The sequence below is a fragment of the Melanotaenia boesemani genome, chromosome 23, assembly GCF_017639745.1.
Source record: "Melanotaenia boesemani isolate fMelBoe1 chromosome 23, fMelBoe1.pri, whole genome shotgun sequence".
NCBI lineage: Eukaryota > Metazoa > Chordata > Actinopteri > Atheriniformes > Melanotaeniidae > Melanotaenia > Melanotaenia boesemani.
The window spans coordinates 749224-773643 of NC_055704.1; the positions used below are offsets into that span (position 1 = coordinate 749224).

At 42.2% G+C, this 24420-nt stretch overlaps 1 protein-coding gene across 1 annotated transcript in view; it reads right to left on the minus strand.

Moving 5' to 3' along the window:
* Positions 1-5223: 5223 nt before the first annotated feature.
* Positions 5224-24420, minus strand: part of large1 (LARGE xylosyl- and glucuronyltransferase 1) — a 104705-nt gene continuing 85508 nt past the window's right edge. The window contains exons 12-15 of the mRNA XM_041976856.1: positions 9688-9966; positions 9448-9594; positions 9082-9277; positions 5224-7126 (exon numbers count right to left, since the gene is read on the minus strand). Of these exons, the coding sequence (XP_041832790.1) occupies positions 6929-7126; positions 9082-9277; positions 9448-9594; positions 9688-9966 (820 nt within the window). The 3' untranslated portion in view covers positions 5224-6928. The remainder of the gene's footprint in view (positions 7127-9081; positions 9278-9447; positions 9595-9687; positions 9967-24420) is intronic.

Below are 24420 nucleotides of genomic sequence, written 5' to 3' on the forward strand. Positions count from 1 at the left end.
ATCTGAGGTTTTCTGGGAGTTTGTTCCAGACATGCGGAGCATAGAAGCTGAATGCAGCTTCTCCATGTCTGGTTTCGACTCTGGGAACTGATAAGAACCTGGATCCAGATGACCTGAGGGTTCTGGTAGGTTCATACTGGGTCAAGAGGTCTCTGATGTATTTTGGTCCTAAACCATTCAGAGCTTTATAAACCAGCAGCAGAACTTTAAAGTCTATCCTCTGACGGACCGGCAGCCAGTGTAAAGACCTCAGAGCTGGACTGATGTGGTCCACTTTCTTGGTCTTAGTGAGGACTCGAGCAGGCCTGTTGGGGTTTGGTGGGGTGAAGGTCCACCGTCCGGGTCCTTGGTGCTGTTGGAAGGAAATGATGATGTAACTGTTTTCTCTCCATTAGGCTTTAAAAGCCACGTACAGGGATGCAAACGAGAGGGTAAAAATGGACTTGCTGAAGGCATCTGCAGTAAGCTTTACATCAAACGTGGACGCCCATGAACAATGATGCATACCTTGCTGTCACCTGCCATTTTGTGGATGACACTGGCTTGATGAACTCAGGTGTGTTGGGGTGCTTCATTTCCCGTAGTCCCACACAGCTGAAAATCTGGCTAGGGTAAAAACTTCTCTGATGGTAAGACAAGATATACTTTATCAATCCTCAGATAAGATCATTTGGGCAGAACCAGCAGCATCACACACTGGAATGACAAAAGTTATTGTTACAGGTTAACGATCTGCATTCGTGTCACACTATTTGTGCAGCTCATACTCTTAATAGTTAAAAAGGCTTTTGACCAGAACCCAGGGGTTTGTGACATCCGGTCAAAATTGAGGAAAATGGTGGGATATTTCAGAAGCAGCCCCACTACAAAAGCATGTTCCTTGACTTCTTTTTTTCTTGTACAGTTTCTTTAATTATGCTTCGTTGTTTGAGCTGCTACTGCGACACTCGGGTTTAACTTAAGTTACTTTGCTTTTCTTTTTGAAGAAGAGGGTCACACAGGTCATTGGAGAGGCCAAAACCGAAACTCGTACAAGAGGTGGAGACCAAGTGGAACAGCACCTTTCACCTGCTGGAAAGGGCCTTTAATTTGCAAGAACCTGTAGGAGGAGCACTGGCTGGACTGAACACTGGCATCACCCCACTGTCATCAGAGGACTATGAAATTATATCTGGGTGTCTGCGGGTTCTCGCTCCATTTCATGAAGCCACTGTGGAGCTCTCTGAGGAAAAGAAGGTTTCTGGCTCCAAGGTAATCCCTCTTTTTGCTATGTTAGACCATTCACTGGATGAAGAGGTAAGGAATGCTACATGTGCAGTCAGCACTGCAATGGCAGACACACTTTATACGTTACAACCAATGAGCGTCGTGTCACTGTCTACACTGCTTGATCCTCCTTTTGCTAGGGCTTTTTCAACCCCAGCAAAGTGGCAAAGGTCAACAACTGAATGTGCTGCAGTCATGCAACAGAGCTCCTTCTCCTCATCATCATCACAACCATCAACATCAGAAGTTGCTCAGCCTGTGACACGAGGTGATGCGAGTGTGTTTCATCTATATAAATTTCTTTACTAACGTAAAGTCTCTGAATCCACTTTAGAAAGAAAACTGGCGTCATCTTGATGACAAAGTAGTAGAATAATGAAGACCAAACATCGTCGCTGATGCTCCATTGCAGTAGAGCGAAACATGATGGAGCACAGTGTTAGCAGATGACCCCTGGAGTGCTGGTAAGACAAAGATTTGTACCCCACCTTGCACAAGCTGGCGATGGCCTTTCTGAGCACCCCTGCATCCTCCTGTGAGAGTGCTTTCAAAAGCAGGAGAAATACTCTGGAGAAAAAGGAATCGCTTGAGTCCAACAAGTGAAAAATTGTTTTTTTTTAAAAATAATTTAATAATAATTTAATTTAGTAAATTACTGATGTCATTGTGATCGCTTGAACTGTGGAACACTTTGTCCACTAGATGGCTTCACAGAGCAAATGAAGCAACAAGAAGCTTTGAATGAACCCAGTGATGAACAGCTTCATGAAGCTTCACCTGCCCATCACTAACCACCACCAGACAGCAGACCAGGGGCCTCATGTCTAAACCAGAGCGTAGCAAAGCAGACTACAGGTGGCGTACGCAGGGGCAAAACAAATGCGGCACACAAAACCTGCCAGATTTATTAAAGCGTGCACACACACGTCCCACGCCTGTTTTCCTTATAAATTAGGATCAACTCTAAAGTTGGTGCAGTGAGGGAGCGCCTTGCCCCACCCACAGGATGGCTATAAAAGGTCGGGTGAATGCTATAATAAATATTCATCACATCATTTCCATGATTGCTCAGGAGGGAAAAAGAGGGAAGAAGCAGAATTTTTCGGAATGTGAAACTGAGATCCTGATGGAGCATGTTGGAAAACTAGACCAGGTTTTATCTGGTGGGGACGGCGTGGTCATCACCAGGGTCAGAAAGGCAGAGGAGGGCAGCAGGTGTCAGAGGGAAGACACACCAGAGAGGAGGATGCAGCTCATTTATTCCTTTGTTTTCATCTGGAAAATGAACATGTACAGATCAGAGACTGGTAGCAGTTTATTTAGTGTTAAATAATATTTCTTTCTAGTTCCTGGTGTGCCAGCTGGGTGGGCGGTGCTGCAGCTGTGGTTGGAGAGGGTGAGGCCAGGGACTCCACCCAGCACCGCAGCAGCCGTGTCCTCAGAGGAAGTCCTGCAGGTGCAGAGGGACACCATCACCGCCATTAACCAGGTGGACAAGGAGTTGTGTTTTCAGAAAGCATTGTGAAAAAAAGAAAAATAAAAGGAAATCCATGTCTACGTGTTTCCTGAACGCTGCATCACTTCTAGACCTCCAGCCTCCAGCCTGTCCAAATCTGCTGGTTCTTAGAATGAGTCATGGTGAACCCAGACCAACCAGCCACCACATTGGTGAGCAACACGTTTGCATCACATATGATTTAAAGAAAATTCTTTTTGTTAATGACGGCAGACTTAATGTCCAATCAGAAATTTTCCTCTGGGGTTAAAGTTTGTTTTTGTTCGGGGAAACCGGACGTTGCTGCAAACTGCATTGTTGTGTTTCCTGTTTTTCCCCAGTGTAGGAAAGTTCATGATGTCCCCAACCTTTCAGCTGGTCTCTCTGGAAGGTGCTGGTTGCCAGAAAACCCAGTTAGTACCTGCAGAGGGACTGGCACGGTCTGGTTCCTCCTGGCACAGCCTGGTTCCTCCTGGCACAGCCTGGTTCCTCCTGGCCTGGAACACCAGGCCCAGAACATCACAGAAGTCCAACAACACAGCAGACGACAGTTGGAACCGGGTCATGAGCCATGCAGGAAGTCTTGCTGGTCTCTGAAAACCCGCTCACCCCGGAGTCTCGCTCCATGTGGTCCAGCAGAGCCAGATCATCCGTTGAATGTCTTTATGTCGTTTTATATCCAACCATCAATGTTCTGAACAGCTACAGGTGGAAACACCCTGATTGTAGCCTAACTGAGCACGTTTCCATGGTGACCATATTATTTTAATAGTAATTATTATTAATCTGTCGGGAACATGGTGGCAGCAGACTGTCGCCTTATTTAGCCTGATTGGATTTTATAACATGGAAGTTTGTTTTACAATGATGGAACATTTGCAAACAAACATCTGCTTCTCTGGAAATCCTGATTTTTCCTTTTGTTTAACGCTGGTTTTTTGTATGTACGGCAGTTTTAGAAATGAGGCCCCGGCGCTTGAACACTGACAGCACTGCAGAGCTCCTTCAGAGACAGACTGCTGCACCCAAAGTGTGAAGAAGCTGTTCCTTGATTCCTACAGCAGTTAGACTGGAAACCAGCATTGCTCCCAGTAGAGCATGAACACACTCAATAAAAGCCAACATAATTTTTCACGTAATGGGGGGCTGTATGGCCTTTGCATGTTCTTGCCATGTATGCAGGTTCTCTCCCGGCTTTCTCCCACAGTCCAAAGACATGCATGTTGGGCTGATTTGAGTCTCTAAATCCTGGCCTGATTGAATTTTTCTCTTTGTTGGTTCTCTGATAAAATACATGTGAACCCGGCCGCTCTCGGCTTCCAGAACCATCAAATAGCTGCGAAATCTTGATGCTTTAAATTGAGCCCATAAGTCCAGCTCACAGGACAAGGTCTCAACGTAAAACCAGTTCTTCTCTTCAGCTGTAGCACTTTCTACTTTCAACTGTAAAAGTAACTATAGTAAAATTAACCATAATACTATAATTAAAGTAACTGTTATACTGTAATAAAAGTAATGTCATATTATTATTATTAAAGTAACTTATATTGTAATAAAGTAACTGTAATATTGTAATAAAGTAACTGTAATCTCAGGTGTTTCCAGGTTTCATGTTTAAATGTAAAACATCTCCAGGGCAGGAGGAGAACTGATTCCATCTTTTCCATCTTTCTGACTTCAGTTTGTATGAAGAGGTGGTCGGTTCAGCTGGTCAGGATTACTACACATGAGGAAATGTACACGTATGTACATTTAAAATAACTTCTAGATCTAGAAAAGTTTCTCTGACCATCATGTGGAATACTGGATTTTCCTCTTCCAGTTACTTGGAATTAAACGTTTGCTGGTTTATAGACCCATGCTGGTCCGGGAGCTGGACTACACGTAGTTTACTGTTCAGCAGTTTTGCCAGTACTTACTGTTTTTAAAGTGTTTCATCAATAAATAAAGTTTTAAAGTGGCTTGTCATAAATAAACTAAATAAAAAATATAAAATAATCATTGAAAAACTAATATTTATAATAAAATATACAAAATTTTACATGTGAAGTTTAAAAATGTACAAAAGTTATAAAATTGATCAAATTTGATAAAGATGTATAAATGCAAATTTCATCAAATTAAAATCATATTTATAATAATTCATCATTTTCTAAAAGGATAGTTAATTAAATGTAAAGACGTGGATGATGTACTTGTCTGTAGTAAAACATTACTATGAGGTTATTCTGCTGCAGACCAGTTTGCTCTGGATGTGGAACCTGGACTAAGGTCTGAGGTTCAGACTCTTTTGTTGCTCAGCTATTTACCAACAGTCCCTTTCAAAACTGAACTGGTTTCCTCTAAAATCAGGACACCCCGTTAAGTGGAAGCTGGGACTCCTAACACACACACACATGGTTGTGTGTGTTTTCCGTGGCTGAGCTGATACTCATGGAGGCAGAAATGATAATAGTCAGAAACAGTGTTTGACTCGTTGCTTTTATTCAGGCAGTAGATTCAGTCAGCTCCGTCCGACCTCCACCCTGCAGAGCCAAACACACACACCAAACGTCACACACACACAGAGTCCTCCTGCAGCTTCATGTACACAGAGACTAACAAACATACAGCAGCACATCTTCCCCTGAGCTCTGAATACAGACCTATGCGCCTGACCAGGGGCCACCAGGCCCCTCGGGGCCCTAAGCCTCCGGGTTTGTGGCTGCTGCAAACAGTGACATCTTAGTTTCCTCAAACTTCTGACAGTCCAACTGATAGCGTCACGCTGTCATGTGATACATGACTGAGCTGAAATCTCCTCCTCAGTGAGTGGTGGATGTGAGGAAGAGGACTCTACAGGATCTGCTTCTCGGGATGAGAGTAGAAGAAGTTACGCTCTGACATTCAGCATCGTTCCTGCAGGCTTAACCGCTGACGTCTGGAAGCTGCTGCAGCAGATCTGGGATCAGTCTGACCTCCGACTGCCTCGCATGGTGGAAGCAGAGCGACAGCTCGCTAAGACCATGAGTTAGTGAATCAGCTCGCAGCGGGTGCTATTGATCTGGAGAACCGGACATCCAACACCTCCTTCCCCTCCAGTCACGAAGCTCATGAAATCTGGACAGAACTTCCTGTTTCCTGTCCTGACTGGAGGATGACTCAATCATCTGCACATTCTTTTCTAAAATCTGATGGATTAACTTATTTGTAAAAATCAGAACCTCAGAACGTGGAGTTTTTGTCATCAATAAGTAAAGACTCAGATTCAACCTACTGTGAGTGGGTGAGCAGGAAGGAGCTTCCTTCATCGTCTTCTTTAGGAAACACTGGAGCATCTTTTCTGACCCACAATTCCCTGCAGCTGCAGTTTTCACAGCAATACTGGATGACTTTTATCCAGTTGTGATTAATTCTGAGACGTTTTACTTTTCTACTCACCAACTATAATAATAAAGTCAGATTTTCCATCTGAACATGATCAATAATCTCAGTGTAACTGCTGATAATCAGGTTTCAGCTGAATGTGACAGGAGGTCTGCTTTCTGACAACCAGACCTTGTTTCTGACTCCAGCAGGTTTGTGCAGACTGGACTGGGATCAGATTCAAATATTCAAACAGCAGCTGTGTCGGGATCTGAGGTGGCGCAGCCCTGAATGCAACCTGCAGCTGTCCTCACACCATCATGAGAGGAGGAGATTCGTCCTGGTCCGGGTGAGTCACGGCAGCAGATGGCGGGCCGACTGGCTGCTCGCGTCGCCGTGACAGCGACACGCTCCAGCTCTGTCAGCTAGGACACGCTGAAAGCTTCAACCCTCCACCTGTTCATCTAGGTTTGAGGTTTCTGTAAAGCACAGTACTGGAGGAACACACACACATTTCATCCACCTGCACACACACGTTCATTCACAAACATGGCGAGGCATTGAAACGCTGCCCATTAGGCTGCACAGCTGGAGCTCTGGGCCCACACAGCTGGATCATCTCCACCACCCACAGCAGAGAACAAAGCATGGACATAAAGACCCCCCAGTCACACAGAGCGGTCACATGTTCTGACAAAAGTCTGAAGGACTCCAGTTCCAGGATCCATGGAGCCCCACGTCTGTGTTCTCCACCCCCAACCCCCCAACCCATGGAAAGTGTCAGTAGTTGGGTGGTGGGGGTCTGAGGGTTTGCGGTGGAGGCTAGCTGTTGTTCTCAGCTGTCATGTACTTCAGGGCAGCAAAGCCGTAGCGGCGCGACATGTTCTGCTGGAACTCCTCCTTCAGGGTCTTCAGGCAGACCCGGTACTGCTTGTTGGAGCGGAACTTGGTGATGTCGAAGCTGGGTGCGTGAGGCATGTGGATCATGTAGGCGTTGGGCAGAACCACAAACTCGTACTCCTGCAGAGGGAGAAGACCATCAGAACCTCCAACAGCACACAGACACAAAGCAAATATTCTAACAGAGTTCAGCAGGTTAGCACGTCCAAAGCGTTGAATTTCAATCCTGGCTGCCCTCAGGGATGCAACATGGTTATGATTTCTGCTGTGTGGCTGAGGGCTGTATGTAGATTACAGGGGTTTGTTATTGTGTTATGTGGTGTATTAACGTTGTCAGGTAGCTGACGTAACAGCACTTTAGTCCAAGCCAGATTTCCCTGTGGGGACATTAAAGTCTTCATATCATATTGTATAGTTTTGTATCATATCCTATAGTAAGATCTGGGTTCACTCTGGGATCAAGGACAATCCCGAAGGTTAAGAACACTATTGTCCAACCTGAACATGTACTGGTGAGAGAATTTTCCCTCATGCCTTCTCGTCTGTTATTATGGCTCCACATGTAGATCAAATAAATACGGCGTATTCTTTATTCCTCCAGTTACCAAGCTACTGAATGCTGACAGCCACTTACAATGAATAAAATTTAGATCTTTTATTTTATTTTCATTTTTACAATCTTATTATAAGGTCACTCGTATAGTGATGTTGTTTGCTGTCTGTATTTTATTGTCCATTTATTTATTTTATTTTAATGAATGAGTAGATGGATAGATATGATTTGGCCTTTGGGAATGAAAAAAATTCTAATTCTGAAATTTTCACTTCTTTTTTTTAAAGAGTTGAAGAGTCAGACTTGCTGAATTTCAACAGCTATTCAGTTAGGGATGGGAATTTATAGGATTTTATTGATATCAATGCCATTATCAATTCTGGCTATCGATCTGGTTCATCGATTCTCTTATCAATTCCTGACCCAATTTTTTTAAGAGGAAGAAACAAGTATCTACAACACAGATTTACATCGTCAGAGATGGTCTATTTAATATCTAAAAAAAACAAACTTAGTTTAGGATCTTTGTCAACTTTCACACAATGTGAAGAAAATTATTTAGATCAATAATCTTCAACCTGGTCTGCTCTGAAAAAGGGTTAATAATGCATCGTTTAATATAAAACTCTGTAGATGTTTACATGAAGTCAACCAAGATCGCAGTAAAACAAACCCTGGCTGCTGTATTGTGACAAGTAATTCTAGGATTTTATGCCTGTTCCCCCTCCCATACTTACTCATTAATCAATACATGACCCATTGTTTTCAAATCAGACATTCACCAAAGCTGTTGACACAATAATGGTCATTTTTAACTTTACCTGCAGTTCAAACCTGTAGTGATGAATACATCTTTGTGCTAAATCTTTATTTTGTAAAAATTAGAAGCATTTTACTTTATAAAGCGCTTATAAATCATTTTTGTATTTATATAGCACTTTTACTGTACCCGGAATGATACCCAAAGCGCTTTACATTATACGTCACATTCACCCATTCACACACACATCCACACCCTGATGGTGGAAGCTGCCATGCAAGGCGCTAACCACGACCCATCAGGAGCAATTTGGGGTTCGGTGTCTTGCTCAGAGACACCTCCACATGAGCTCGACAGGCTGAGGATTGAACCGGCAACCGTCTCTCTACCCACTGAGCCATCCTGCCCCTGGAGCCATGCCAGATTTTACAACATACTGGACCTAGTAGGAATAAACCTACATATCATCAAGAAGTACTCAGAAACACACACAAGGATTTTCTGCAGAGGAACGTTTAGCAGACCCCCCCGATAAATGCTCAGTTTGAACTTCACCATGTCTACATGACTAGATGCTGCCATGTGATTGGTTGGTTAGATATTTGTGCTAACAGGAAGTTGGACAGGCGGAGCTAATGAAGGGGATGGTGAGTGTAAGCAGACTGTATAACACAAAATCATCATAAAACTTATGTGACTCTGGGTAAAGACTATAAGACTTTTTCAGGTATCTGGATGAGCCAGAGTAGAAAGAGGCGTCACCTGGGCGTCCAGCTCCATGATGTGAGCCACCTTGTTCCAGCCGAAGCCCACGAAGCGGCGGTCGTACTCCGGGCAGTCCCTCCTCACCATCACGTAGGGCTCGAAATCTGCCTCCCACTGCACCCTATATGGGGTGGTGGCTGTCCTCCACTTAGCAAAGTTAGTTGGTGCGTGGCCTTTAGTCCACACGTGGTACCTGTCAGGATGAGGATAAAAGAAATCAAACAAAGTCTGATTAAGCATCAGCCAGAGGGAAGGTGGAAATGTCCCCACAACCTGGGAAAAGATCTGAACCCAGCAGACTCCCAGAACTCCTGTGGCTGATAAGGAAATAGAATAGCGTTGTGTATGATGACAGTTTTTTACCTGAAAGTGAAGAGGGTCCCCATGTCCAGCTGGGATAGCAACTCCGCCTTGGACTTTGGATACGAAAGTCTGTATCGCAGCGTCTCAAAGGCTGGAACAACCAGCGCCTTCTTGGTGTTGGCCATGTCCAGCTGGACCACAGACTTCCTGAAGACAGGAAAAAAAACTTCCCTGAGTGATGGATAAAGTCAGGACTGGGTGAAGCTGTGATGGTTTCTGTGGCGGTCTGGGTCGTCCTACCTTAGGTACTCGTAGAGGCCATACATGGGCAGGAAATCAATGTCGGATAAGAACATGTAGGGGGTGTTGACCTGCTGCATGGCCACATTCCTCAGGAGGTTGACCGGGTAGAACTGTCCCTCTTTGTAGACGATGTGGTAACCTACATTACCACGACTCATCAACACTTCGGATCCCTGAGCGTATCGAAGGAACTGCTGGGCTTCAGCGTCCGACAGGTACAGGGCCAAGCTGATGGGGCCCTCCCAGTGCTTACAGATGGCCTCCAACATCTGGAGCCTACAGGGGGGGGGGGACAATAAAATATGTGTTTTCGCAGAATCTGATTGACTTTAAGAAAATAACTAAGACTTAGTGAGCAGCTTAATCGGTTAAGGCCTATTTCCACCATGGGATCCGGCTCGGAATAGGATGGTATGGGACAGAATAGTTTGTGTGTTTTTACACAGTTTCAAAAGGCAAAAACTGGGGAGGGCTTAGTATATTTGGATCCATTTGTTGGGGTCCTAATTGTACTGATCCGACCCCATCAGGGTGGAGCTTGAAACACTGCAATCCACTGATTGGTGGAAAGAATCATCACTTCCTGTATGAGTCAGCAATGTTTAAATATACATTTAATGTATTGTTGTTTAATGGCACATGACATGGTAAAGGTATGGTTGTTGTAGAAAAGCAACTGAAATCTTTACTGAACCAAACAGTCTCATCCCGTTGGACCCATTGGTGGAAACGGGTCCTTAGAGCAGTGGTACTCAAACTTTTTGAGCCACGACATCCAAGATAACATGCGCTGGTGTTTGCGGCTCCGACCCCCATGGGGGTCCAATGACTCTGACCCATGTATGAAATAGGTCACCTCTAAATGTAAGGCTAGAAACGTGTCAGAATCGTCATAAATATGGAGGATGAAGTGGTTTTTGGTGGTTTACTGCTGTGACAAGACACCTACATGCCTAAAATCAGCTTCTCTTGCGGAGATGATGTCAAATTCATATTTTTAAAATGACATGTGTACTAACTTTGTTGTTTATGAGTTAATGTGTTAAAAATTAGGCTGCTAAATTCAGAGATTTATCTTTTCATTAATGGTTTATTTTGACAGCCCTCGTAAAAATCCTAAATTTATTTGATAAAAGTAAGCTATATATTTTTCAGATTTACCTAGCAACCCCCTAAAATGATCTCCTGACTCCCCATGGGGGTCCTAACCCCCGGTTTGAGAACCACAGCTTTAGAGAACTGAGCTTTAAACTAATTTGCTCTGGTTCTGGATCGTACCGGTTTATACTCAACACAATGTTTTTATTTTAGGCATGTTATGAATTTATCTTATACCACAAAAAGTGGTTATAACAGCCTAAACAACATTAGGAACGTGGAGCAGCAGGAACCTGTTTGAGGGAGGGACCGTTTTCACTGCTGCACCCCTAAACCTGCAGCAGAGGAGCTGTTTGAGGGGGGACTGTTTTCACTGCTGCACCACTAAACCAGCAGCAGAGCAGCTGTTTGAGGGGGGACCGTTTTCACTGCTGCACCACTAAACCAGCAGCAGAGCAGCTGTTTGAGGGGGGACCATTTTCACTGCTGCACCACTAAACCAGCAGCAGAGCAGCTGTTTGAGGGGGGACCGTTTTCACTGCTGCACCACTAAACCAGCAGCAGAGCAGCTGTTTGAGGGGGGACCGTTTTCACTGCTGCACCACTAAACCAGCAGCAGAGCAGCTGTTTGTTCAGAAAGTGAAGCTGTAGCTGTTGTTGAACATGATGAAGATGTTGTCTGGATACTTAGGTTTTGAAGTTCGGACGTGGAGCAAACTACTAGTTACTGAAAATGATGATAAAATCTGCTGAACCCGTGGATATTTTCCAGAGAAATCTGGACCCGACCCGACAACGTAGGATATAAAACGCGACCCGACCCACACGTTAACATGAGCTAATTATTAATACAGCCCGTCCCTCCTTCACTGTTTTACCTTGCTTAATCCATTTATATATTTAAAAAGATGGTGTTGTTTGTGATCGTTTTCATTTACAATAAAAAAAAGGAAAAGAAAACAACAGTAAATACTGTAAAAAAAGCAGAATTTTGATGCGACTTCTGTGATTTCAAAGTCGGATGAAATGCGTCATGACGATTCAGACTAAGGTCGCTTCCACACAGATCGGATATGTATCCGATCCAGGACCACATATGAAAGCGGCCTGGGTCGGATTTTAAAAAAACAAAAAAACAACAAATTTGCATCATTCAGACGGTAATTAAAAAAAATCCAATATGAGTCAAATATGGATTGCGCTGCAGTGTGAAAGGAGCCTAAGATCAGCAACCTCCCCATCCTCCAGTAAAACAGAACAAGATGAAGGACAATCCAATCAGATGTTACTTGTAGATGTGTTGGTTAGAGATACTGACTAGGACACAAAGAAGAGGTGGATGAAGATAACCAACACCATAACAATCCATACAGGCAAAGACCTGGTTCTGATAAGTTCTGAGAGAAAGAGGGATTCAGGGCAAAGCTCCAGACTCTGTGAACATTAAGATGTTTATCTATTCCCCTGATAGTAGAACAGACTATTCTTAGCTGATCTACAGCAGTAATTCTTCTCTCAATCAGTGGAAAATGTGGTTAACGCTTTAAAGTCCAGAAATAATGGCAATAACTTTTTTTGCATTTTAACAAACTAAAATAAAAAAACCCAACAACAACAGAACAAACAAAAATATTTCACATACATCTACGGTATATGCACCATGTAATTTGTTAGAATTATTGTAGTGCAAAAGACTTTCACCAGGGGGCAGAAGAGAAGAATCACATTGTATAAAACAGGGTTTGGAGCAAAGTTTCAACCATAAAGTGGTGAAAAACATCTCAGAAACTGTATGTGTAAAATATGATGGATTAGGTGTTAAAGGGTTAACACATAGTCATACATGGATAAAATGAAATACCACCAAAAACTGTGAAACTGGTTTGGAATATAAAGCTTTGCTCATTCCACCCAGTACTACTTTGATCAGGTGGCCTTTCCTCATCAGAACTCTAAATTTGTATTGTTTTTCTCTTGTAGGTTTAGTACCTCACCTTAATGCAATTCAAAAGCTTCTGTTTACATCTCTAGGGCTGCCAACTTTTCAATGATCCTGCGAGCAATATTTGGTAGAATTTGTCAAATACACAGCAGTAAGACATAAGACTCATTTCGACTCATTTTGTGCAGGTTTAATCATAAAATAAAGCACTCAGGAGTAACAAAATATTAAAGGTATATAAATAGGTCTTCAAAGTAACAACAGAAACTTCAAAATAAAACAGGAACCAACTCAACTACAAAAAAGAAGGATAATAAGACAAGACAAAGGGAACTTCACAATAATAATCTCTCAAGATCTTTGTGCCTTCTCAGACTGGACTTTGGCCTTTTGGGGGACCTTAATTATCAGCTGATGGTGGTGAGAATGTACAAAAATTAATACAGCATGTGGAAAATAAGATAACAAGATGATCTTAACCTGATTATAGCAGAACACACAACAGAATAAAATTTAATGTCAGTGTTTCTGAGATCATTCTGTTGAACCAGCTGCAGATGACTGTAAACTGAAGAACTTCTGCCTCATCTGGACATGATGATGGACCTGCTGTTGCTGCTGGGTCTGAACCTAAGGACCATGTGGTTCATCATGCTAATCTTTGCCAACACTGATGTTACAATGTTAAAGTGGTGCTTCAAGGTTCAGTAGATATGATTGTTATGCAATCATAGTCAGATAGCTCCCAGTCAGACAGTTCCCAGTCATTCAGTTCCCAGTCAGGCAGTTCCCAGTCAGATAGCTCCCAGTCATTCAGTTCCCAGTCAGGCAGTTCCCAGTCAGATAGATTCCAGTGAGACAGTTCCCAGTCAGATAGTTTCCAGTGAGACAGTTCCCAGTCAGGCAATTCACAGTCAGGCAGTTCCCAGTCAGATAGTTTCCAGTGAGACAGTTCCCAGACCAGGCAGGCCCCAGTCAGATAGATTCCAATGAGACAGTTCCCAGTCAGATAGTTTCCAGTGAGACAGTTCCCAGTCAGGCAGTTCACAGTCAGGCAGTTTACAGTTAAACAGTTCCCAGTCATATTGAGTCCAGTGAGACAGTTCCCAATCAGACAGTTCCCAGTCAGACAGCTCCCAGTCAGATAGTTTCTAGTCAGACAGTTCCCAGTAAGACAGTTCCCAGTCAGGTGGTTCCCAGTCAGGCAGGTCCCAGTATGGCAGTTCCCAGTCAGACAGTTTCCAGTGAGACAGTTCCCAGTCAGGCAGCTCCTAGTGAGACAGTTCCCAGTCAGATATGTTTGAGTGAGAAAGTTCCCAGTCAGGCAGTTCCCAGTCAGATAGTTTCTAGTGAGACAGTTCCCAGTTAGGCAGTTCCCAGACCAGGCAGTTTCCAGTCAGGCAGTTCCCAGTCAGATAGTTTCCAATGAGACAGTTCCCAGTCAGGCAGTTCCCAGTAAGACAGTTCCCAGACAAACAGTTCCCAGTCAGATAGTTTCTAGTCAGACAGTTCCCAGTCAGGCAGTTCCCAGTCAGATAGTTTCCAGTGAGACAGTTCCCAGTCAGATAGTTTCCAGTAAGGCAGTTCCCAGTCAGACAGTTCCCAGACAAACAGTTCCCAGTCAGAGAGTTTCCAGTGAGACAGTTCCCAGTTAGGCAGTTTCCAGTCAGATAGTTTCCAGTAAGGCAGTTTCCAGTCAGACAGTTTCCAGTAAGGCAGTTCCCAGACAAAAAGTTCCCAGTCAGACAGTTCCCAGTAAGACAATTCCCAGTCAGGCAGTTCTCAGTCAGATAGTTTCCAGTGAGATAGTTTCCAGTCAGGCAGTTCCCTGTCAGGCAGCAGCTTGAATACAGAACATGACTCAGCGACATTTATTGGAGAATAAATTTCAACATAATTATTTAAACATATTTGTTGGAGTACATTTCCAGCAATAACTTAAACATGTTTCTGCAAATATAAATAAGTATGAGTAAAGTTGGAATATATGAATTTTATTATGCTGGATTTTTAAAGTAAACCTCCAAATCTATCAAAAAAAATGTCACCTGACTGCATTTACCACAATAATCTGATATTCACTGGATTTCTAAGTTAAATCCATATGTATAAATCCATAAGTTCTCTATTTGTATGTTTCACCTTCATTTGAAATTTCACAAAAAAGAGGAGTTTTTAGAAAGTCTATTACAACTATATTATTATTTATATTTATTGTTCTATTTACAGCGGCAGTTGTTTGGAAGCAGCAGTAACATTCAGGTTAGCAAACGAAGCAGATAGAACATAATGCTGATTATTTCATAAACATAGCAGGTCTTTATAATAAAAAATAATCTGAGTAATGGGGGGCCTGGGCCCCTGTAGAGCCCTATGTCTACCAACACCCCTGCTCTCACAGTCTGTGTAGGCATAACTTATTGATCATGAAAGTCTTTTTTCAGGTTCAACAGAATACACTCAGCTGTCAGCAATGTGGCTGATATTTATTTCTGCACATCTGAAAAAACAGGAAGCCTTAGTTTTAAGATGGCAGGAACTCCTGTTGTTTAAACATCAACACAAAAACTTAAATCTAGCAGCAGGCAGACGTAAACCACTTCCCCAAAAACCAGTAACATTGCTGCACGTACAGGATCCACCAGCTCTACATTTTATCCCTCTGATAGTACCTGATAGTACCTGGTAGTACCTGATAGTACCTGGTAGTATCGGACCTGCCTGAAGGCCAAAGGGTTCTGGGTAGCATCTGTCTCCTCTCCTAGCAGCACCTGTCTTTCTCCTCCTCCTCTCTAGTTCGCCTCATCACCTCTGCTTGTGTGTTCTGGTAGATTCTCTAATGTTTAATAAAGTTTGTTGTCTTCACACAAACATCAAGCTGCATCGTTGCTGTTTGTGGAGCTGAAATATCTCCCGACATCACTGCTGATCACTAAGCAGTAAATAATCTGCGCTGCTGTGATGCGACAGACAGACAGGCGGAAGAAGAAGTAGTTCTTACTTATCCTGAAAGTTTAGTTAGGCTATATATATATATACATAGTGGTATAGGAGGAATAATGTCAGTACTGATCCACATTTCACTTCTGTTTATTCTTCTCAAATACTTAGATGATATCGTAAGCCTGTTCCCACTTATTTATTTGTTTTTATCGAGATAGCTTGTTTTGAGTTAGAAACATCTTTTCTTTTGCATTTTGCACAGCTGTATTTTTGTCATTTTTGTCTGTATTTATGGTCATTAAAAAGTATTTTTCATTCATTTTGTTTTAGGAGCATTTAATTTAAAACAGTGTGTGCAGAATTATTAGGCAAGTTGTATTTTTGAGGATTAATTTTATTATAGAACAACTATGTTCGCAATGAACACAAAAGACTCATAAATATCAAAGCTGAATATTTTTGGAAGTTGGAGTGGGGCTTTTTTAGTTTTAGTATCTTAGGAGGATATCTGTGTGTGCAGGTGACTATTACTGTGCATAATTATTAGGCAACTTAACAAAAACCAAATATATACCCATTTCACTTATTTATTTTCACCAGGGAAACCAATATAACAACTCAAAATTTACAAATATACATTTCTGGCTTTCAAACACAAAACAAAAACAAATCAGTGACCAATATAACCACCTTTCTTTGCGAGGACACTCAAAAGCCTGCCATCCATAGATTCTGTCAGTGTCTTGATCTGTTCACGATCAGCATTGCGTGCAGCAGCAACCACAGCCTCCCAGACCCTGTTCAGAGAGGTGTACTGTTTTCCCTCCCTGTAGATCTCACATTTGATGAGGGACCACAGGTTCTCTATGGGGTTAAGATCAGGTGAACAAGGAGGCCATGTCATTATTTTTTCTTCTTTTAGACCTTTTCTGGCCAGCCACGCAGTGGAGTACTTGGATGCGTGTGATGGAGCATTGTCCTGCATGAAAATCATGTTTTTCTTGAACGATGCTGACTTCTTCCTGTACCACTGCTTGAAGAAGGTGTCTTCCAGAAACTGGCAGTAGGACTGGGAGTTGAGCTTGACTCCATCCTCAACCCGAAAAGGTCCCACAAGCTCATCTTTGATGATACCAGCCCATACCAGTATCCCACCTCCACCTTGCTGGCGTCTGAGTCGGAGTGGAGCTCTCTGCCCTGTACTGATCCAGCCACGGGCCCATCCATCTGGCCCATCAAGACTCACTCTCATTTCATCAGTCCATAAAACCTTAGAAAAATCAGTCTTATGATATTTCTTGGCCCAGTCTTGACGTTTTATCTTGTGTGTCTTGTTCAGTGGTGGTCGTTTTTCAGCCTTCCTTACCTTGGCCATGTCCCTGAGTATTGCACACCTTGTGCTTCTTGGCACTCCAGTGATGTTGCAGCTCTGAAATATGGCAAAACTGGTGGCCAATGGCATCTTGGCAGCTTCACGCTTGATTTTCCTCAGTTCATGGGCAGTTATTTTGCGCCTTGTTTTTTCAACACGCTTCTTGCGACCCTGTTGACTATTTTGAATGAAACGCTTGATTGTTCGATGATCACGCCTCAAAAGCTTGGCAATTTTAAGAGTGCTGCATCCCTCTGCAAGACATCTCACTATTTTTGACTTTCCAGAGTCCGTCAAATCTCTCTTCTGACCCATTTTGCCAAAGGAATGGAAGTTGCCTAATAATTATGCACACCTGATATAGAGTGTTGATGTCATTAGACCACACCCCTTCTCATTACAGAGATGCACATCACCTGATATGCTTAATTGGTAGTAGGCTTTCAAGCCTGTACCGGTTGGAGTAGAACAACATGCATAAAGAGGATGATGTGGTCAAAATACTCATTTGCCTAATAATTCTGGACACATAAAGCTACTTTAATTTCAGTCAACTGTTTTAATGCACATGTGCTGCTGATCCTTAATAAAAGTGTATTTAGCACTGAAGGCTGTAAATTAGAACTGTCTCTTTGGTTACTTGACCCCCCAAAAATATATCAAGATATATGTCATATATCGTGATTCAGGTAAAAAATATCGAGATATAAGATTTGGTTCGTATCGCCCTAATATATATATACTGCTGCAGCCATGAGCGTAGCGGACGCGGGGTACGCGGGGTACATGTTCCCCGCACTTCCAGTTTCTTTGTCCTCTGTCCCCCGCACTTTTAACAGCCATTACAACCACTTAATTCATTTTTAACATGTGAAAACACGTTTCTCCGAGCCGCATCTGAACGCATCATGAGCAGACGAAGCTAAGGCAGCGTGAACAGAGACGGCTATCTTTGGTGTGATTCACATTTTCAAACATGTTCAGCAAACCAGCCAAGCGACAAAAAACTTAGACAGTTTCTTCTAAACAAACCGCGTAAGATAAGTAATGCTGTTGAACGTAGATACTGTTTAGCTAAAACAGAAACCTTCTATATTGTATATTATATTGCCCATGAGGATTTTAAAAGATGACAGATGTCAATTTAGTTAGCTAAGCTAGCTAGTTAAGGTAGAGGTGGTAGTATCTACAACAATTTCACTATTACTACTGTTTTCCTAATTATATTTCAAAATGTTGCGTTCCACACATTTTTTATTATTTAATTCCACAATAGAAAGAGCAGGTGAGAGAGGAGATGGTGGACCAGAGGATGACAGGGATCATTATGCAGGGTCCCAGGAGAGAAAAGGATACAACTAGCTGAGAAGAAATATCGATAGCATGACTGACTTTGTGATTAATTTTCACAGCTGTGTCACCACCACTATTCTTAATTCTATTTAGAAATTTTACTTTGCATGTTTATCTACATTAATGCAGGAGAAATTATAACTGGCTAAGGAAATGTATATAGGATAAGAGAGACTAAGATGAGCATTTCCACTGCTATTTCAGAACTACTCTTATTTATACTGAATGTTTTCGTCTATGTTGCAACAGGCAGCACAGGGAGAAGGTCATGTGTCAGAGGAGAGACCAGGCTGCAGCACTGACAGGCAGGGAGAGGCTTCAGACAGAGATAAAGCAGAGCATGGACCTTCTGTGGCCACTTTAAAACCACATCAGCCAGATCCTAAGACCATCGTGTCTCAGAGATTGGCAGACAAAACTAGGATTTCAGGGACAATGGTATCAGGACTTCCCTTGGCTTCATTTCATCCCAGGTGTTGAAGGAGCATTGTGCTTTTACTGTCGCAAAGCATTTGAAAAGAAAACATCACAGCTTGCAAAAAACACAGAGAATACATTCATTTCCACTGGTTTTAAAAACTGGAAGAAGGGCCGTGAAAGGTTTGCATTACATGCTCGATCAGAATGTCACAAAATAGCTTTAACAACACAAATCTACGAGACCAGATCAGTGGATGTGCAACTGTCTAATGTACAGGCATCACAGCCAGAGCAGGCACGGACCTGTCTGTTAAAAACAGTCTGTGCTGTGCAGTTCTTGGCAAGGCAGGGTCTAGCTCTAAGAGGGCATGACGACAGTGAAGGAGATTTTGCAAAGCTATTAAAAATACAAGTCTGAGGATGACCCTGATCTAAGGAAATGGTTGAGTTCCCGAATTGACTATACATGTCCCCCATTTAAAACGAGATCCTGAATTTATTGAGCCACTCAATAACTCGTGAAATTGCAGATAACGTCAGGTCACTTCCACAACTGCCGTTTTCTGTGATTATCGATGGAACACAAGACGTGTCAGGAAAGGAGCAGGAGGCAGTGTGTGTGAGATATGTTGATCATGACCTGATAGTTCATGAAGAATTTGTTGGCATGTATGAAGTGTCTGTGACTGCAGGAGAAAACCTTGCAAAGGTTATTATGGATGTACTGCTCCGTCTGAATTTGTCAATGAGAGGGCAAGCCTATGATGGTGCTGCAAACATGGCAGAGACATATTCAGGAGCCCAGGCTGTAATCAGGAAGCATCAACATCTGGCTCCTTGTGTACATTGCGGGGCCCATTGTGTAACCTAATCACACAACATGCCTGCACAGCCTCTTCTGTTGTCCATGACTCTTTGCAGTGGGCTCATGAATTGGAATTTCTGCTGGCCATTCAATGAAACTGAAGTCCATTTTTCAGGATATTGCAGAAGCAGAGAGTGGGCCAGCACAGTCTATCAGGCCCTTATGTCCCACAAGGTGGACTGTACGTACAGGTGCCATTCGTTCACTACTGAACCAGCATCAGCCTGTATTGTTAGCTTTAGAGGAAATGGCATCTGTTAAGTCAGGTTCAGCCAGCAAAGCAAATGGTTTGCTTGAAAGATTGCAAACTCAACCTGTTTCCAATTGAAATGCCTCGGGTCCGAAACCCTCCCAATGCCTGGCTGGCGAGGCTGGTGCCCACGTACCTCCTTCCTCAGTCGACTACTTCAGAACAGAATTTTTCAAGGTTCTGGACACTGTTAGTTTGCAATTCACAGAACGTTTTGTAAATGAAGGGCTGATGATGATAAGCAAACTAGAAAAAGTACTCTTAACAGGAGTGACAGAAAATGACGTTTTGCTGCGATACCCAGAAGTGTTCAGACCTTCTCTTCAAGTGCAATCAGCAATGTTCAAGTCTTAGTATGACTTTCAGTGAAGCAGTGAGGCTGCTACCATCCTGCGAGGAATGTTACCAGACGTTAGGGGTCTCTTTGAACAAGTACAAATACTTGTGTGATTACTTCTTACTGTGCCTGCCTCCTCCGCTGAGGCTGAAAGAAGCTTCAGTGGTCTTCGGAGGTTAAAAATCTGGCTCCGAAGCACAATGACACAGTGTCGACTCAACAGTGTTGCTGTGTGTCGTATCCACAAAGATAAATTGGACAAACTAAATAGGAGTGAAACTGCTCAGCAATTCATTGCGGCTAATGAGAGGCGTAGAATCACGTTTGGGTGCTCCACTTAGGTGAGAGGTACAGCTACATATATGTACATGTTGCGGGAGGCTTCCTTATTCAAACATGGTGGAGGAAATATTGGCCTATCACAGACAGATATGTATATTTCATTCATTTTTTAATTTATATAGGTATAGCCCCCACACAAACATTAACATCAACTGTTATTTTATTGTCATTATATTATTGTTTCTGCTTGGGTCTAAAATGTAACCTAGAGGTCATGATATGATTTTGTAATATAGCTAATTAGGAGAGCCTGTAGCCTTTGATACCTTTAGTTCAAAAGGGAAATACTGACATGGATGTTTAAAGATTAGTTTATCTGTAATTTTAATGAGACTATTTGTTTATTATAAATTTATTTGCAGATGTAATTTGACTACTGTATTAGGCAGCAGGCGTTGGTCACACCAATTTATTTTAAACTGATTAATTTTGCACATCTGTGCTGTCATTATTGATGATAAAATAAATTATAAAATAGGTACATCTTAATGTTGATGTTTATTGTTGTGTCACTTTCACTTGTCACTTTTGCCATTACAGTAAATTATGGGGCTTATTACCCTGTTACCTTGTCACTTCCATTTAATTTTGGTGCTGATATTTTTTAAACAGGAACAGTGTTTTACAGAACCTTTTGTTTTCAGTGTTTTCATTTGGCGCTCAATAATCTGGCTACTCACCCTGTAGATGCTCCAGGGTCATTCAGTGTAAATTTAACCAGAATTTGTCAGCTTTAGATTTACGATTTTGACTTTAGATTTTGTTCGAAGAACAACACAAGCAAGAATTCAAACAAGATGGACGTCATCATTAAGTGGTAGTCAGACTGCTTTGAGTCCAGTAGGACCAGGTGCTGTCATGTATTGCTAGAGGCAGTGCAGTGCTAATTTTTTTAAATAGTTTTTTGTAAGTCATTTTGTTTAAATACAAGATCACAAATTCATCATACATATCATCTTGGACATAAGTGCAGCAGCTTCTTCAGTACTTGGTTGAACCAAAGAGTTGGACAAATCTTTCTACCTCATTCTGAGTAGAAGAGTTAAGTTAAGTGTGGAAATGCTCCTTAAACAACTGAGTCTTTAGCTTGTTTTTAAAAGTGGATAAGGACTCTGCAGATCGGACGGAGTTTGGTAGATCATTCCACCACCGGGGGACAACAGAGGAGAAGAGTCTAGCTACTGATGTGGTGCCATCTTGTGGTGGGAGCACTAGGCGTGTTTAACTGGCAGAGCGTAACTGTGGAGAGGGAGTGTAGCTCTGGATTAAGGAGTGGAGGTAGACCGGAGCCGTTTGGGTTATTGTTTTTTAAGCCAGAAGCAGAGCTTTGAATCTGATGCGCTGCAACTGGAAGCCAGTGGAGAGCGATTAGCAGCGGAGTGACATGAGCTCTTTTGGGCTGGTTGAAGACCAGACGTGCTGCTGCGTTCTGGATCATCTGCAGAGGTTTAACTGAGCATGCAGGCAGGCCAGCCAGTAAGGAGTTGCAGTAGTCAATGCATGAAATGACCAGAGCCTGGACCAGGAGCTGGGCCGTGTGTTCAGTCAGGTAGGGTCTGATCCTCCTGATGTTGTAGAGAGCAAATCGGCAAGACCGGGAAACCGAGGCAACATGGTCCTTAAAGGTCAGCTGGTTGTCTACCATGACACCAAGATTACTGGTAGAAGATGTAGGCACAAGCGTGATGGAGTCAAGCTGCATGCTTATCTGTGGCGGTAAAGAAGGATTGGCTGGACAGACAATTTTGATAGTATAGCATTTTAAAGAACTAAAGTTGGTTCCTTGGTGCTGTGCTGTTTGTGATTATGTGATTCTTTAGCTACTAAGGATAGGTGCAATTGAATGCGAGAGGATGATAAATCACTCAATCAACCTCTAAGCAATTTGTGCCCCTCACTTCTAAAATGATGGCTACGCCCCTGCTGCAGCGGTGATGATGTAATCAGGAGAGAGCGGGTTTATTAAAAAGAGATGTTTTCTGTCTGGAAATTAAGACAGAAGAAGATCCGACTTTTCTCTTTGTCTAAACCTGCAGGTGGCAGAATATCATGATTTTTGGATAAGAAAATGCTCCCAAAAGACAACGAGAAACTTTTCATTTATTTATTATTTTAAATAAATGTGTTTTAATTTATTAGCAAAGGTAAGACATGCTTTCTGACTTTTACAAAAATGCAGCATAAATCGGGTCTTCTTCTGTCTCTGGTTCGGTGAATCTTGGTCATATCGAGATGAAACTTCCAGCTGTGGAATCTGTGAGATGTGAGCTTTCAGTAGAGGAGCCGTTTGTTCGTGTTCATGTCGTGGGGTGGACACGGGGAGACGACATTTGTGTTTACATATTTTTCGGACTTTGTGTAGCTGCTCTTTAAATAATTTGTTGTCTTAACTGTGTTTGTTGGTGATAGAAATGGTTTTACTGAGCTGGTAGCTGAGATTCTGGACTTTCTGTGGATACCACACATGTTTATAGTTACATCTACAGACCTGACGTTACACCAGTAAAACGAGATGTTAACCCTTAACTCCCGGTAGCGGAGGCTGCAGGTGCAGAGGTGAAGCTAAACAGTCAAGCTGAGAATGAAAGTTTAAAGAAATTATATCCAGAAATGTGGATAATGAAGCAGTGAAGGTACATGGATGGAAGTTATTGTGCATATTGTGAATATTTCTCTCTCCTCACCATCTAGAAGCTGTGAGATTCTCATCCTGCTTTCTGTCTGTTCACCTGATGCTGATATTCATCACATATTGTTCCTTCTGTGTTTAGAAGGAAGCAGCTTCACAGCTTTAAATCCATCCTGCTGACTTTTTACCTTTTAGTTAGTAAATCCTGAACATTTCATCCTTCTTTCTCATAAATATTTTATTTTATATATGAAGAAATATTTTAACTGTTGCTGTTTAAAGAGAAAACTGCTGCTAAACCTGTTTATGTGTTTAGTGCAGGGGTCTGCAGCCTTTCCAATCCAAAGAGACATTTTTCCCTCAGACAGCTAAATAAAACTACTTTAGAGATGCAAATGTTACCAGACTTTTCAAAAAGGAAACTTAATATATATTTTAATGAAGAGCCACCGTAGGATGTTTGTTAGTTTTGAAGAACCACATTTTTATTTCTGTTTTTAGGTTTTAAAATAAAGAAAAACATAAAACCTTTATAAAAAAAAAGAGGATAGACAGACTTTCTTCTAAGGGGTGTAGATACTTATGAAAATTATGTAAAGTAAAAAAAAAAAAGTTCCTGGTTTCCAACCTAATGACAAGAAAGAGATTTAAAAAAATATTTTAGCCATTTAGAGGCATTGTGGAAGGACCAGAGTCGCAGGTTAAACACCCCTGATGTTAGTAAACCAACATTTACTGCATTTTCTTTAAAAAGCTGTAGGTCTTCTTTTTAAAGGAAAGAGACATTTTGCACATAACAATGTGATTAATTGCAGCATGTCATATGATCGTTGCCCAGCAATAATTAATTATATATACATATATATATATATATATATATATATATATATATATATATGTATATGCGTGTATTTATTACACACACATTTACATGACTAGCCCCATACATCCATCATTTTCACACTGTGACAGCGAGACCTGGTGAAGTACGATGGAAGAGATCAGCTCTATGGATGGATTTGTGAATAAACTCAGTGTTCATGGAGAACCCATGGACGTCGCCTCTGTGGAGAATGGGGGTGTTTAACACACACTCTTATCCGGTGAGAACACCCGCACTTTGTTTTTCTCTCTTTCCTGCATTCTGCTGCACTTCTTGTAGCGATGTAGTGATGGACC